The sequence below is a fragment of the Pygocentrus nattereri genome, chromosome 8 (genome assembly GCF_015220715.1).
Source record: "Pygocentrus nattereri isolate fPygNat1 chromosome 8, fPygNat1.pri, whole genome shotgun sequence".
Lineage (NCBI taxonomy): Eukaryota > Metazoa > Chordata > Actinopteri > Characiformes > Serrasalmidae > Pygocentrus > Pygocentrus nattereri.
In genome coordinates, this window is record NC_051218.1 from 17,046,845 (window position 1) to 17,064,193 (window position 17,349).

Below are 17,349 nucleotides of genomic sequence, written 5' to 3' on the forward strand. Positions count from 1 at the left end.
ATTCTGGATCATTTCAAGTTTACCGTTCAAACTGTATGTCCATTTAGGTTGGAGTTTAAACTTGGGCTGGTGACATCTGAATTCAATATTTTAGGTTATGTTTGTGAGGCAGGGCCTTACTGACAAAGGATTATAATAAAGATTCTGGAAAACAAAACAATGACAAACATATTTTAGACTCAGCATGACTTATGAAAACTGTGAATTTACTGTACTTTACATGTTGCTACAGAAAACTAAAGGAAGAAGACTGAATGTCTAAAGAAGCTCTGCTTCCAGGAAAAAAAGTTCCTGGAGTAAATAAGCGTTCACACAAAGCTTTGATCTAATCTTCAATAGCATGTTTATCTTTGTCATTTTAAGCTTTTGCCCGGGAGATCATAAATCTAGATAAAGAACCTTTGGAGCTGATAAGATAATATAGTTATGGATTTACTGCATGTTTTTTCGTCCACTACACGTGCGTTCTCCAGTGAATAGTACAGAAAAAAATGCAATGGGTCATCTAAGGTAGCTCATAGTGGTGACACTGGGACACCTGCGCCGTCCACAGGTGCACTGTGGTATTGCATAGCGTGAGTAGGAGTGAAAGTGAGGTAAAACATTCTTATTAGTCTAGTTTGGAGTCAGTTTGGTCAAGGCTGTACAGAAATCACAGCAAAGAAACCTAATAAGGCCAGTTGTGGCCATCGCTGATGTACACACTTTGAACAGCAGATGTCGCACAAGTGTAAGAAATATTTCATAAGCAGGCGACTTCATTTGTCACTAATGACGTATTGGGCACATTCCATACCTAAAAAAATGACTGGAAGAAAAAGAACTCGCGCCTATGAACTTGTGCGTGGTCATATTCAGTCTGCCCTGATAATCAGGACTGGTGTTACTTTTATAGGATCTACTTTCTTGATAAATGGAAATCCCCACGTGTCTTCACTTCTTGACCTTGTGGCCTATAACTCTACATGGACCGCTTCTTGATGACCTCAGGACTTGATGTGACTGCACGTCTGCGCTGCACATTTTAGTCTGAGACACAAAACAGCTTCATACTTTGGCTTTCTGTGCTATTATCTTCCCATATCTTCATTAGCTGTGCAACAAATTCTTGATAGACCGACAGACAGACAGACAAATAGATAGATAGATAGATAGATAGATAGATAGATAGATAGATAGATAGATAGATAGATAGATCAACAGACAGATAGATAGACAGACAGACAGATAAATAGACTGATAGACAGATAAATCGATAGATAGAGAGGACAGACAGACAGTCAGACAGATAGATACATAGATAGATAGACAGACAGACAGACAGACAGACAGACAGACAGACAGACAGACAGACAGACAGACAGATAGATAGATAGATAGATAGATAGATAGATAGATAGATAGATAGATAGACAGACAGACAGATAAATAGACTGATAGACAGATAAATCGATAGATAGATAGATAGATAGATAGATAGATAGACAGACAGACAGATAAATAGACAGACAGACAGACAGATAGATAGATAGATAGATAGATAGATAGATAGATAGATAGATAGATAGACAGATAAATTGATAGATAGATGACAGACAGACAGTCAGATAGACAGACAGACAGACAGACAGACAGACAGACAGATAGATAAGCAATAACCACACACAGAGGGATTCAAAACATGTCGCAAAGCTCCATTTATTCGAGGTGTTCAGCATATTCAGTGTAGCTTACACACCGGCCCATGACGTACGATAAGCGCTGCTCGCTGATTGGTCGAGACGCTTCACGTGTGAACTGGATCTAGGTTTCCTCCCCCGAATGGCCGGAGTGGCAGAAAAACAGGAGTGTAACATAAGATAAAATTAGGAACAGGGGGGGGATTTCAACACGTTTCGGACAAAGCTCTGTGATTGGGGGCCTACGATGGAATGTTCTTGAACCGGAATGCGTGGATTTGACGCCTTTCAGCGTTGTCTTGGGAAGTTAAGCCATCATCTCACACAAAGCTACGCAAATGAATGTTCCAGCCGTTTAGCGGTGTAAGCAAGTATTGGCGCCCTAAATTACGTTAGCTAACCAAAGTTGATGGTTTTGTGTGCGTGTCGAGTTCGACTGGGCTGTTCTCGGTGTTGGGTTTATTATGCTGTTCCTGAGCAACTGTGACATAACAGTTCCACTCGCCGGGTTCTGAGCTTTTAATTAGGCAACTGTCGTTATAGCAACCTGGAAGCGTTCTATCGGTGTTTACATGTGAGGCTATAGTTCATTGTTTACATTCGAATTTACGATCGTCTCTCAATACCGTTATCTTTCCATCTGCTCAGGTGTTTGTTCACATCCCTTAACACGACATTATCTTATCTACAGCATGTCGGGCTACGTCTGCCTGTAATAACCGCATGTTAATCCAAATGGAGACACAGTATGTATGCATTAGGAGTAGCTTAGATAAGCACTGTTAGGTTAACGTTAGCTAGGTTAACATCACTCGATGGTAAACGGCGCGATCTGATTATTCACACAGATCTTATGCCGCTCTTTCAGTTCACGCTTGATCACTGAACCTGCCAAATACAGCACACCTCCTCCTCTTCGAGTGGCAGAGTGATGATAAGAAGGGTTTAGCGGGCTGTAGAAATCAGTAACACTCTTCGAGTAAGTTAACGTTGCGTTAATAACGTTACAGTCGCACAGGATTCCTGGAACGCCATTGCTTTAACTAATTCAGAGAGGTGCAGGTGGTCAGTCGACTTAATTTCCTTCGTGCACTTGCTCCATATGCATTCACCCGACTTAACGGTTCTAAGTAGCTTGCTATCCAGCGAGGTTAGTCAGTCCACTAGGTTAGCTAGCTGGGGTTAGCGGTGCTTGCACATACCCGTGTAGTTAGCTAGCCTGGCCGCGACGGCCCTTATTCATTTATCGCAGTTCAGATAAGCGATGCTGGACAGCTAGAGGACAGGAAGGTTTGCCTCTTCTTGTCCCCGCCATGAATGACATTCCGAGCCTTGCGTAGCTCCTCCGCGCCACCAAAGTGGATCCAAGGTATGAAAAGCGGACAAACTCGAGGGGAATAAAGTCTGTCGTGTGGACATGCCCTTTCCAGCAGCATGCAGGTTGATGGCAGCAGCAGCGGCAGTGCCCATGCCTCCATGCCGGGCGCTGCGTCTTCAGCCGGCTCGCCTTGTCGAGTCTTACCGGCGCTCACGCTCGGCATCGCCGCGGCGGCGGTGCTCTTGCAGTTCGGCTGTGGAGGACTCAGCCTAGCGGCGTTTTTCCTGAAGCTGTCCATTTCTGTGTCCTTCACTTTGTTTTGTTTCCTGCTGGGCTGCTTTGGCTTACTCGCTAAGAAGAGCCCACCTAAAATCAGCAGATTCGACGCTTCGAAGAGGCCGTCGCCAAACTTACTGGACAAATTGATGGTAAGGATGCTTTTGGGTGGCTTGATGATGATGTCTTTACTGTGTGTGCTCAGGCCCCTCACTACCCCACCGTATCTACTATGGAAAGCCAGGTGTTTACATTGTTTCTAATGATCGGCGAGTTTAATTTGCTCGTAGGATAACTTGTTTGTGTTAATAAGGACGGATGCTCGAGCGCGTCAGGTCTGTTTACATGTAGAGCGACCTGGGAGGGTCACAGACCACGAGGGCTTGCTCATCACGCTAATGTTGTAGACTGGGGTTTCCATTATAAGACAAACACCCCAACCAGAAGAAAAAACGGTACAGCGCACACACATGTAGGAAGAATATAATAATATCTTTAAAAACTAACCTTCATCAACTATTGAGTCAAGTAAGAGCACGGGCAGGTTGCTCCAGGATAAAGCATTAGCCAACTTATAAAAATAGAGCTTTCATTTCAAAGTACTGTGCTTTGATCATTGAGCTATATACTTTAAAGCTGCATTTCTGACATTGCCACAGCTGTTCCAGAAAAAACTCCATGTCCTAATAAAGTAAACATACCTCTGTTGCTATGTTTTAGTGACTGGCAATATCCTAAATCTTGACAAAAGCTTCTTCTTGCTTGTTTTTGGAGTATTCTTTAAATGCTCCTTAGTAATGTGTACACTCAGAATCCCAAGTGTGCGGGGTCAGATGAAGAAGATTTTGTCCAGCCTGATTCTAGAGACTGAAATGACCTCTTCTAGTATTCCATAGGCCATAGAACTGCATCCAGTTTCTAAATGCATTTGTGCAACAACAATCACAAGACTATTAAATGGCACCACATCCTTGGGCTATTATGCAAATTATGAGTGATACCTTTCATAGTCACCAAACATCTTTTACATATGTTTAAATTTTATGGTCATTAGCTTGGTGTGTCATTCTGTCCATACTAGATTCAGCTTTTTTTTGTTTCTTAGCTCTTAAATGAAGCAGGCAGTGGTGCAATTCTATACAGCCGTCTAACAAGTGGAATAATACCTGGCAAGGTTAAAGATAACATGCATTCTGGAAACATAATGGCACAACAGTTGGAGAATATTCTCATTGCATGAACTGCATTTTAGACTTTCTCTAAGCTTTTTACCACACGTTTGCACTATGGAAGCGTATAGGAAGTATTTTTGTGCCCTGTCTTACTTTAGAAGTGTGCATCTCATGGCAAAAACCACTAAAATTGCTTTAAAACAGGGAAAATTGTGTTTTTTTTGATAGAAAATGTTGGCCTAGAGAAACAGTGAACAGACAAGCTAACCGTGTCTTAGAAACAATATTTTCTTTCAGTTTAGTTTAGTGGTAAAGGGACACTGCTGCCAAAATGAAAAATGTAACCATTGCTGCAACTGCGAACTCGTTTCCTTCAGCCTTACCACAGTAGCCCATAATGAGTGAGATTTTCCTATTTGAAGACGAGGAAAACTTCTTCTGATGACGCTTTTGTGAATAAAGATGTAACTTTATTTTTCTTTTCTTTTTCAGTTTTGTTCAATAACCGGGTGAGACAGATAGCTTGGTGACATAGGTTTATTTGCCTACAGATCAGTGAATGGGTTAGCAGTCAGGATTCCTCATAGTTATATGATGTTGTTGACATTAAACATAAAAGATATGAAATGGTGAATTCTGTCAGAATATGACGCTGCGCTACAGAACACTTCATAAGATGTCAAATGATGTATTAAAATACAGGCTAGTTTTAGGTCAGAATGTCCCTTTAATAGAATATTCTGACACTGTAGCAGTTATATGGGAGGAATATTTTGGACATTTTTGCAGGGGTATGCATTTTTCTTAATTATTTCCAGCAAATTGCAGGGTACAAGTATAGGAGGGTGCACAAAAAAGCCTATATTGATAAATACATGGCTTGCTGTAGTAATCACTTTATTTGTAAGTTGTTTAAAAACCTTTAAAGGTGCATTAAAAATAGGACTGCTTTAATGTGGTCATTAATAGCAAATGTTCCAAAACAAATGGAACCAAGCACCAAGGGTTGTCACAGTTGTCCCCATGTTTTCAATTTTTTTTGCAGTTTGGCTGGTTTGTTTTTGTTCATGTAGTAATTAATGTTTTTGATGCTGTTGTGTGAAGGTCTGCACTGTTGTGTCAAGTCCAGCATGCCAGCGCCCTTTTATGCATTTAACGTGTATTTTTAAATAACTATTAAATTATATATTAGGTTATGTGCTGTTCATAGGCTCATTTTCTGTCTCCCTGTCCTGGCTTCTGCAGGGGCGGTTCTCTGTTCCACTGCTGGACTCGGCACAAACCAGACGAGTGGTTGTGTCGCACAATATGGATAAAGCCCTTAAAGAAGGTGAGTAGCGTAATCCATTCAGAGGAATGTAGAAAATTCAACTACTGTTCATTGGTCCTTTTGAAAGGTAGCTGAGGAATACAGTGACATTGATGTAAATTACACATTAATCATATTTTTTACAATGAACAAATGAACCTGAAGCTGAGGTCGTGAATCAAACCCTTAGGTTAAAAATATTGTCCCTCGTTCTTTTGGCCACGTCGGCCTACTTACAGAGCAAAGCGTTAAGAGGAGAAGAAAAACAGCAGAGATGAGACTCGCCTTGCAAATCAATCCTCTGCAGATGCTGTCAGTTCAAAGGCTGGAAAATAGTTGTGAACAAATTTCATGTCAAAGTCTATCAGGTCAAAATCTGTCAGGGTCTGATGGATAGGGTTGTCACTGACTTGAATGAGAAAGAAGGTAGAATCATTTGTCTGAATGAGTTGTTTTTTTTTTGTTTGTTTATTTTACAAATTTACCTTGGATTGAAACAAGTTCTAGTAAACAGTGTTGGAAAAATCGCAGCTGCCCAGCTAAAACTGGCCCTTGAGGCCTTTTTGCCTTTGCCCTCTGTCTGTCTCTCTTAATTCCTCCATTCATACGCTCCTGCATAACCCACTGAATGTTTCCAGGCAGGCACAAGCCTTTGAACTTCCCATTTTGTATTAGTGGCTTTTCAAAGAGCATAAGTCGTGGGTTGGGTTTACTGCAGTTCACATCTTAACTATTATGTTTCAAAATAAGAAATGATTCAGAAACACAACGTGGCTTCAGATCACTATAAACAGATTTCTGTAGCTTTTCTGGATCTGGAGCAGTGTTTGAAACATGGGGCACATCTTGAGGGTATTTTTGGCTGCTGAGCTCAGGCACCATGACTTCTGACGGTGCACATTTCCGCTGCCTGAGCATTTGTTTTTTTTTTTCTTTTCTTTTTTTTTCCCCCCTATGGTGTGGGCGAAATTAGATTAGACCACATGCCACTGGTTGTGTGTGCCAAGCATACAATTAATCTCCATGGCAGGTTCATTTTTTTGAATATATTGATTTTGCTTTTATGTTATTCAGAGAGAAATAGGGTGTGTTTGATCTCTTGAGATCCACTTAAATTGGTCTGCGAGATACCAAACAGCTTTGAGGACAGCATGCTTTGATAGAACAGTGTAGTGAGAGGACAGCTGGTGCAAACACTAATTGGGCTTTCTTTGGATAGACGGTCAAATCTAATCTACCTCTCCGGCAATAGTAAAGATGAATTTAGAGGGGAAATTAAAGCAATAGTTCAGTATTCTGGTTAGGGCTGCTCGACCATAGTACACTTAGCATACGAGTACATACCACAGCTTTGTTTTTTTTATTGGCTGATGCTAAAGTTTACCTTGGTGCCAAAGGAAAATCTACCGCTACTGGAAATGTATATATTTTCCACGTTCTTGTGTTCTTTCCAATTCAAGTGCCATGGCTTTTTCACCAACCACTAACAAGATTATTTTCCTCTGTTTTATAAGGTATATTTATCTTTATAGCACCCCCCCCCCCTTCCCGGAACCATGTAACATTCTGTACAGACAGTGCTTTAGTTCATTGATGTCCAGCTGATTCTAATGTTTTGTAGTGTGCATGCTTGTACTCCAGCTAATTCTATTAGTGAAATGGTACTACGGCACTGTGGCGGCATAGGCAGCAGGGTCTAGGATTATTAGACAGAGATGGCACACACTTTCAGCCTATCACCATGGTTGTGTTTAAAACCGTAAGCTAACGCGTCATTCATGTTGTAAGCGTCTAGGCTGCTGTGCGTTCAATCAAGCCTTGTAGTCCTCAACAGAGGCCTGTTGATCCACAGTAAAACGCAGTGTGTTGAGCAGCACAGATGACCCTGTGTTTACACTAACGCATGCAGACTTTGCTCCCTTCCACTACCATCTGACTTATTCTTCTCATTAGCTAATGTGTAGTAGCATAAATCGCAGCAGAAAAACCACATTTCAAAATGTAACATTCACTCCCCAGTCCACACATGGAAACTAAGCTGTTTGACATTGATTATTTTTGTGATGTCACGATAACTAATGCATTTATAAAGCTGCATATTCAGCCTTCAGCAGTTTAATCTGCTCATTGACAGTGATTCAGCCTGCTCTGCTTATTGAATGAGGCACAGTGCAAGGCAGTCAGTCAGAGCAGAGGTCATTAACATATACCAGTCTTAAACGCACAGTCACAAAAAGAGCTCGCTTAAGGGTGAACATGAGTACTGAATTACACTGTGAAATATTTCAAATACTGAAATCACTCTTTGGGTATTCATTATCTAGTCACTAACAATGTACACAGGCCAATACTTTATTGCAAAGCTATGGAATTTTAACAGGGATTTAAATTGCAACAGTTCTGCATGAATGTGTGATTTAGTATATTTTATAAAACGGGTACTTCCGGTTCTGATTGGCTGAGCCACGTTCGAAGCCATTGTAAAATCCACGATATTTGCACACCTGTGTCCACCTAACAGCAACTGAATTGTATGTTACTGTGCCATGGCACAAAAGAAAACCTTGTGCTGCTGGAATAATCTTTGAGGCTCACGCTGCTCGCATGGTCCACCGAGTATATTTATAAAGTAAAAAGCTGTGTTTTGTTCCAACTGAGGAGCAGGCAACTTATTTTGTTAACTAGAACTAGGCTAGTCAGCTAGCTAACAGGCTAAAAGATAGCCAACAGCCTAAACAACGCCATCATTAATATCACAAGCTTGAATTAAAGTACTTTTTAAAGTGTGAATAACTGTAAAACGGCAGTATGAAAGTCTAAAAATATCACTTGAATCGATGACATGTTTCAACCGTCAGTGTTTGACTGAAGTAGCGCTAACCCCAGGCTGGATCCCAAACGGCTCTATCCTCTCTAAATAGTGAGCTAGACTTTTAGAAATTCTAGCCCCTACAGCCAAATATCCATACCTGATAAATCATGCACGGTGTCCTAAATTACTTTTTTCTTACCTATATTTTGCACCATTGGGGTGCAGGATCCAGTATTTAAATTCCTACGTAGCACACTATGTAGGGAGCAGGGAGACATTTGACATACCGCCCCAGCAAGAGAACAGGGGCACTGCTGGGTTGGTGCTTAATAAGACTCATGGTGGTAATTTGGTGACCAAAAAGTACTAAGTAAAAACTAAGAGTTTTGCATTAATCAGTGCTGCGTTATCATATGTTCATTGTTATATGAAAAAATTAATGAAATGACTGCAATATGCAGTGATGGGTGACCGAACATTCTCCTCATTCAGCAGTCCATGGTTGCTTGGCAATGATACCATTCTCTTAAGGAACTACATTTCATGGTGGAATACTTGTTTATGTCAACTATTTTTAAGAATAACTCAAATTATTTTCTAATGCAATAAACCACTTGAGGCTGGCAGTTCCTGCAGTTTTATCACAGAGAAAAGAGTTTTAGGTGGTCTACTTTGTGTTGTGCCTAAGAACACCCTTCACTTGATAACAGTAACCCATTTCTTGTCCTGACTTATTGCTTTAGTGTTTTGCTACTAAAAAATGCGAGTGCCTTAACCCGAGTATGCTGCCAAGGGCTTGTTGTTGAAAAGGCAGAAGTGGTGCGTCTTTAACTAGGCTAAATACTGTAGCTGACGTTAGCTAGCACCAAAAACAATGGGAATATATTTCTCCATCTTCTCAATGTTATGTTGATAAACCTACATGTTAGCCCATCATACTGAGGAGAAAAAAAACTACATAAAAGCCCACAAGTCCATCCCCATCTACTGCTTCACCAGTTAGCTCGAGTGTTAGCATTAGCACATTTTCTCATTTACTGAAGTGAAGTGACAGATTCTCTCCAGTTGTTTTTGAATAATGAATGTCTACTTCTGAAATTCTCAGCTTCTAAGTGCAATTGCACCAGTTTACCATGTTTGTGTATTGAAATTCTGTAGTAGTATTAGGTGCAAAGCCATGGTTTCCATCCCTAAGTTTAACCAAATCTGCTTATGAGGTCATATTTTACTATCAAAATTAGTCGGAATGCAGATCCCCACTTGCTAAGTGCTGAAGAAATGACTAGGTGGAAAACAGAAGGCACATCCTATCAAACAAGTTCAGATTTAAACACGAGTAGTAATGGAAAAGCAACATGCAGATGAGGTTAACTCTCTGATGAACTCTCTCATGCAGACTGAAGAAATGTTGAGCAGAGACCTGAATCTAAACAAGTAGACTCATCTGACCGTGATGTGGCTTACGTAAAGCATCTTTATTCAGCACAATGCCGGAGACAGCCGGCATGCTGTGATCATATGCCTCAGCCCGTTACCGTGACGCGTAGCAGAGGGGAGAAATAGCAGTTGGAGACCTCAGTGGTTTGATGTCCCAGTTGACTCATGCATATTGTAAGAATCTGATTAACAGCAGGAGGAAGAAAGAGAGGGAGAGAGAGACACACCGTGCATACAGTATGTGGATTCTGTGCTTTTGGTGTTCCACAAGACAAGTCATCCTTTAATAATTCAGTAGACAGTTTATCATCATATGAGGTGTCTTGTGGCCTTTAGGCTTTTTTTTTCCTTCAAAATTTTATATTAATGAATCGCTTCTTCATATTGTGCTTGTGATTCAGCTTGATTGTTACTCCTAGATTATTATTACTTGGTCTGGATAATAGGAAAAAAGAATCTGGAACATTAATAGATGATCATATCAAGTTTAACACATTAGAATCCTTTGCTGTTTTGGTTTGACAGCCTCATGTCTGTCTATTCAAGCCTTTTCCTTTACTGGCAGCAGGTGGCACATATGCAGTGATGCAGGCTTGCTTGTTTACACCAGTGAGAGTTAGTGGAAAAGGATGGGTGGGGGAGTTACCAAGGCCTGCTGTACCTGTGGTTTGCTTCCAGGTTCAGATTCTCAGAGAGCAATATTTACAATATTTAGGTGGCAAAAAGGCCAATATTTTGTGTACAGGCTACTAATACCTGAAATCACCCATCAGCATTTATCCCTGCTATTAGTTTGTAGAAAACCTATGCAGGTTGAATGGGGACAGGAACAGGGTGTCACTCTGTCTGCTACTACCTCCATGATCCCAGTTTAACCCAGTGTCCATCCTCTAACCTTGCCTAATTGGATGATGAGCATCATTGGGCCTGCAGCGTCATTAGCAGAGGGTTGATATGAGCACGCCTGGCACATGAGAGAGGATCTCTCTCTCTCTCTCTCTCTCTCTCTCTCTCTCTCTCTCTCTCTCTCTCTCTCTCTCTCTCTCTCTCTCTCTCTCTCTCTCTTCTTTTTTTTTTTTTTGCAAGTAGTTTTTGTTTTATTTTTGTTTCTCTGTTCATCATGAAATTTTAACACAATGTAATAGGAAGCTGGCATTTTTATTCATTTATTTTTAAAGTGACAAAAATGGAGGTATCTGTTGTTTTTCCCAACAGTGACAATGCATTGCAGTCACAAAGAAAGAAATGAAACAAGCTACTCACACTCTGTTGGTTGTTCGCTTTCTTTTTTTGCGACCTAAGGGCTTTTTCAGAGGCTTGAACAGTGTGAGCAGTTTCTAAAGCATGGGAGTGTGAACCATACCTTTCCGGCTTGACTCAGTCACAGTGAAGGAGGAGTTTGCCCTCACTGAGGCAGCTAAAGAGACCGTGTTGACTGTTCTAAGCATGCTTAGCTTTGTTTTATTCCTCTGTGCATTGGCAGCAATTTTGAATCTGATTTGAGCAAAATGTTAATGCATTACTTTGAGGCTAAGCTCAGATTTACTTTTCCTCTTACCCCACACATGGTTGACTTTAATTCTTTTATTTTGTAGTGGAGCTGCAGAGCTAATACATCAGAATGTGGATTTAGACATTATAGCCACATTAGGCTGTGTTCAAATTATAAGGCTTATTGCTCTGATCCAGTTTTTCTAACCTGATTTACATTTGTGTTAGAAAGTGATTCAGATTTGTTATTATACTGAACTTGTCCTGAAACATCCTTCATGCACACATTCCAATCAATAATGTCACGTGAATAAACCACATGCATCACGAGCAACAAACTAAATAACCAGCAGAACAGGCCTTTGTTGTGAACATACTTTGCTCTGAATAGCTCTCAGGTATTTGACAGCATTTACTTGCACTAACTTCTCATTAGGTGCTGCTGCCAGGGTAACACTAAATGATGGTGCTTGCTGTGGAAAAAACACACATGAATTCCGATATGACTATTATCATCAAAGTCCCATGGCCACGAATTGGATACGAAAGTGGTTCATATCTGGTTTCAAAAGAGCAGATTTGTGTCTCCGAACAATTCTGAGAACATCAGATCTGTGTTACATTAAAGTGCAAAATTTAGCCTTAATGTGAATGTAGTCCTAGTCTACTTAGGCTCTTACGATGAAAGTCCATGCGTGACATATTCTACATTCACATTATACTTCTCATTGTTCAAATTTAATATTTTCACTCGGATCTGATCTTTCTAACATGATGGTTCACATTTGTAGTTGGGACTTAAATCTGTCATTAATGTAAACAAACCTGCATCCTGAAACGATGCACGTGCACATTTTAATCAGTAACATCACAGGAATGAAGCACATGCGCCATAAACAGCAAACAAGCTAACCAGCAGAATAAGCTTTCGCTGCAAAGATAATTCAGCTGTTCATTATTAGAGCAAGACGAAGGCTTAAAAGGATCAGCTTTTTCAGCATTTACCAGCACTACCTTTAAGCTAGGACCACAAATGAAAGGTTACATGCAGACCGCAGGCGAAGCATATTTGTTTCTCAAATCAGGTCTTTTGAAACGAGTTGCTTTGGCAACAACATTGCCATCAGTAACTATGTAGCTATGCTGGTGATGCGTTTTTCAAATGCAGATGCAAGAGAGATGGAGGCGCATTATCTTGATCTCTGGCATAAGCATGAATCTTTTGCACTCTTCTGGAATCCCAGCACTTCCGTTACTCTGGATTTGAGATCTTTGTTGCATTTCGAGTGATGCAAAACACACCAATTAGGGCATCCAGACTGAGAGGCGTCCATGAAAATATGATTGGAGTTACATTTCAAGCCACCACTAAATGTGATTTAGATCTGATTTGCAGAAATTGGATATCATGTGTTTTTTGCTGTCCAGACTATCAAAAATAAATCTATATACCATCTGGATATTGCAAAAATTGGATTTGGGCTGGCAGTCTGAATGTAGCCAAAGTGGCTCAGGTCAGATTTGAAAAGATCAGATTTGTGTGTCCACCCAGCTCTGAAAACATCAGCTCTCTGTGTTACATTAAGGCAAAAAATCAGATTTGTGCCACTTCAGCCTGGTATTATGAACATAGCCATAGACTTCGACAACCCTTTTTTTAAGAGCACTCAAACTCTGTGATTCTGATTCAGGTAGTGTTGCACTTTTCAAATAGTTCTATGGAGGTTCTACAAACAAGATTTTCATATTACTGTTATAAGTACTGTTATAATATTGTTATCTGTTATAAGAGGAAGCCATAGAGGTACATTGTTGCTGAAAAACGGAAAACAAGAAAAAGAGGTCACCACCAAAACGTGTGGTTGCATCAGCCTGTGAAAACATGTGCTGTGGTAACCAGAGTTTCAAATGCTTTAAGATTAACACAGTAATTGAGTACCGTCAGAGTTGCTGCAATAGTGTGCAGTGGTACCAGCCTCATGCCATCTGTCACTTGGAAGCAAGTCCCTCTGCCCTTCCCAAACTGTCTCTGCAGGGCTGTTTGCATCTCTCTTACAGGCCCATTTCTCTGTTTAATGTAGCTCTAAACCTGGAATCAATGGGGCTGAAAACAGGGCTTCAGAGAGCCATCAGACCAGCCTGGAAGCTGGAGTGGGATGTTAAAGAGCATTTGCACTTGTGCAGGTAAACATAAGAGAGTTGCTGAAGGTCGTTTTCTCCAGTTATCTCTTCTGGTTTTGTATAGATGTACTGATAGATACAGCTTGAGTATCTGAGTGCAGCTGGCAGTGTTCACTGGGGGAGAAGTTGGTGGGTGGAGGACACTTGCTGCTATGTTGTAGGGCTGCATGATGTGCACACAATGTCATATTGCAGTTGTATTACTTCATATTGAGAATCTGAAACATCATACAGCATAAGTAATATGCACTCTAGTATTAAAAACATATTGGTGAATCATGTAATGTAACATTGTTAAAGACTGACCTGCATTATTTTGTGCAAAGATGCATCTAAACACCTTGATTCATCTAAACACCCACACAAAATCACTGCTGATCACAAGGTTTGGCACGGCACTGTGACAACACTCCCCAGCATAGGTGTTTTTGTAACCGGATGACATTTAAAGAACATTTAGCAAAAATCCATTTCATCCTAGCAAAGAGCTGTACTGCACAATCCAGTTTTCTTAATCAAAACATGTAAATTATTCTCATTTGTCTACCACAGTGTTTGTTTGGAGTCACTGCATAATGAATGTGCAGGTTAAAGCATTACATGAGCTGCACTGTGTTGTTCTATACAAGACATGTTTGAAAATTGAATAATTAATGTGCTCACATTGGCTTGATTAAACAAAGAAAGCTAACAGCGTGACCTTTTATAAGCATCCACAATAAATATAGTTTAATAATCTGTCTAAGTTTAGGTTTGATAAGCCTGAAAAGCCTGTTTTTCACTTGCATTGATGTATTTCGGATTGTATCTAGATGATGTTTGACTGGATTACTTTTACATTGTTGAAAAGGTGCCCCCAGTTTCACCAGTTGATCTTACTGTAGTTTTACCTGTGTAAAAAGCACATTTTTATTAAAAAGCATGTTTTTATTTTCCTTTTTTCCTGTTTTACAATGCTAGCTGATAAAATCGGCTTGGCCACAAGTAAGTGCTAGAAGGCAATTACATTTACATTTATAGCATTTGGCTGACGCTCTTATCCAGAGCGACTTACAATTTGATTATTTTTACATAGGTAGGCCAAGGCGGTGTTAGGAGTCTTGCCCAAGGACTCTTATTGGTATAGTGTAGGGTGTTTGCCCAACACTTAGTGTTGGGAAAACTCCAGCCTCACATATCCTCCATCTTTCTTTATTTTGCATGACTAGCATTGTCCAGTAATAAGTGTACACAACATGTGAAAGGGAGTTTTGTTACACTGATTGTGTTTTGAACTTTGGAAAACTTGGTGAATGACATGTAAGTGAATGATCTACTTTTGTGTAGTGGTGATTTTGCCTTTGAGACCTTAATATCAAGCTGTTTTTTTATTTATTTTTTATTTAACCTGTGCATGTGGCATTAGTATGTAAGGACATGATGTGGTCCAAAAAATCTAAACCAATGCCCGACTTTTAAGTGATTTTTTTTTTTTTTTTTTTTTTTTTTTCTTCAGTTTTTTTGATGAGACACAAGAGCTCATTCAGCTCAAGACTCACTCTACCAAAATGCACCACAGAGCACCACAGGAAGTCATTCTTACCTGTGGCCATCAAACTCTATAACTCCTCCCTCAGTGTGTGATTCACAAAACTCAATACAAAACTGTTCATATGTGCAATAATAACAATTGTGTGTGCAATAACTCAGAAGGACACTAACTTAATTTAAATAATTTGAATAATTGTAACTGCTTTATACCTGATGTTTCATATTACTATCACAATCACCGCCACCTTACTGTATTCTTAAGTACTTAAATCTGGTGTACATACTGTAAATTTCCCCCTGGGATCAATAAAGGAATCTGAATAAACAGGGTGACTTCACAGCAGCCTTTGCAGCAGTGTATGCACAATATTTTAACTATAAACATATGATTTGGATTCATTAAATTAATCTTCCCTTCTCTTCTCTTCTAGTCTTTGACTACTGCTACAGGGACTATATCTTGTCGTGGTACGCCCCCCTGAGTCGAGATGAGGGGCAGCTGTATCAAATGCTGTCTGAAGATTTCTGGGAGATGATCAAGAAACTGAGGGTCCGACTCTCTGAGGTGGATGTTGTCAACGTGGTTTGCAATGATACCGTCAAGACCCTCCATGCTCATTTCTGTGACCTCAAGGCCGCCAACGCCAGGTATGACGCTGCAGGCGTAGTGTTTGCTTTTAGACTTTCATTAGCTCCGTTAATTTGTCTGAATCATTAAATTAGTGTTTTGTGTTAATTGGGTTTGATAAATGTTCCATTTGCCAGTGTAGGTGTTAAAGTTTGGATGTTACCATGCTCATATTCATTGAATTAAATGCTAGGTCACATTTTAATCTAGAATGTACAATCCTCTTCCCTGGAAACAAAAGTGTGAGAGAACCTCATATGGCTTATTTAGAGCTGCATTATTTAGCTCTGTCCTCTGAAGATTCCATATTATCTGCGGCTTGCTCCAACGGAAGTCTGATTTATTTTGGATAAAACAGGAGTGCCCAGATGTTGTATCTTGCCTTGCTTCAGGCTAAGTGTAAACTGCAGTGTAGCAGTGTAACCTGTATAGAATACTGGAGGTTGTGGAGATGGAGGAGATAACTAACACTGACATTAATAAAGTGATGATAAGACTTAGATCTTTATACTAATGTTTGGTGTTGTTTGTCCCATTAATGAAAGAATTGTACAGCGACCTTATTTTTGGACCCCTGTACCATTACTGATACTGACACTGTCAGTATTTAGTAGGGAAAACATGCTAACGGGAGTCCCATGCCTGAATGGCTGAGCCTTCTTCTTAGTGATCACTCATCTGCTATTGTATAGTCACTTAAAGTCTGAGTTAATGTTAGTGTTGGTCCAGATGAGGGAGCGGAAGGAACTGTTGGATTGTCAGTATAATAATAGTATTTAGCTTGATTTAGCCTTTAGCATAGCAGCCCACTAGCCAGGCCTGTGTGTCCATTAGCCCCACATCTGTTTCACTCAGCACCAGGATCTCGTGGCCCGTTGCATCAACCAAGCCAGAAAAGATGTTGAAAGGCACTGCTAATGACGCTGCGAATGACGGTAATATTTACTGAAGTCCGCTTTCAGGTGTAAGCGCGAATGAACGAGACCCACACACGAGACAAATGACATCGTCAGAAATCGGGTGGGAAACAACATTCAACACCGTTTTTACCAAGCCAGAGAAACTGCTGTATGCTTATGTGTACACACCACAGGTTTATCTATATTAACTGTCTTAACTATTTTTCCCAACAAAGAGATTTTACATTCATGTAAGTCGTTAAACATGGTTCCTGTTACTTATTATGTAATAATATATGCTAAATATATATAAATAAACAAAAACAGGTTTTCTTAAGCATCAAATATATTTAATCCAACGAAATGCCATCAGTGAAGTATGTTTGATTTGTGAAATAGAACAAAGATTTTACCAAAATAAAATATTTTAAAATTGTATAAATATCAAGAGTTAATAGCCGTATTGGTACTCTCTATCAGCATGTTTTTAAGGATCAGGTATCGGTATCAAAGGGAAAAAGTGATATGGGTTCATCTCTACATATAACTCAAGATTTGTACTTGCATTTCAGCCTGCAAGTTGAGTTTGATCAAAACTGCCTTTCATTTCCAACGAC

General features: G+C 40.0%; 1 protein-coding gene across 1 annotated transcript in view; it reads left to right on the forward strand.

Moving 5' to 3' along the window:
* Positions 1-1,792: 1,792 nt before the first annotated feature.
* snx25 (sorting nexin 25) overlaps positions 1,793-17,349 on the forward strand; it is a 62,110-nt gene continuing 46,553 nt past the window's right edge. The window contains exons 1-3 of the mRNA XM_017704077.2: positions 1,793-3,425; positions 5,691-5,775; positions 15,637-15,853. Of these exons, the coding sequence (XP_017559566.1) occupies positions 3,114-3,425; positions 5,691-5,775; positions 15,637-15,853 (614 nt within the window). The 5' untranslated portion in view covers positions 1,793-3,113. The remainder of the gene's footprint in view (positions 3,426-5,690; positions 5,776-15,636; positions 15,854-17,349) is intronic.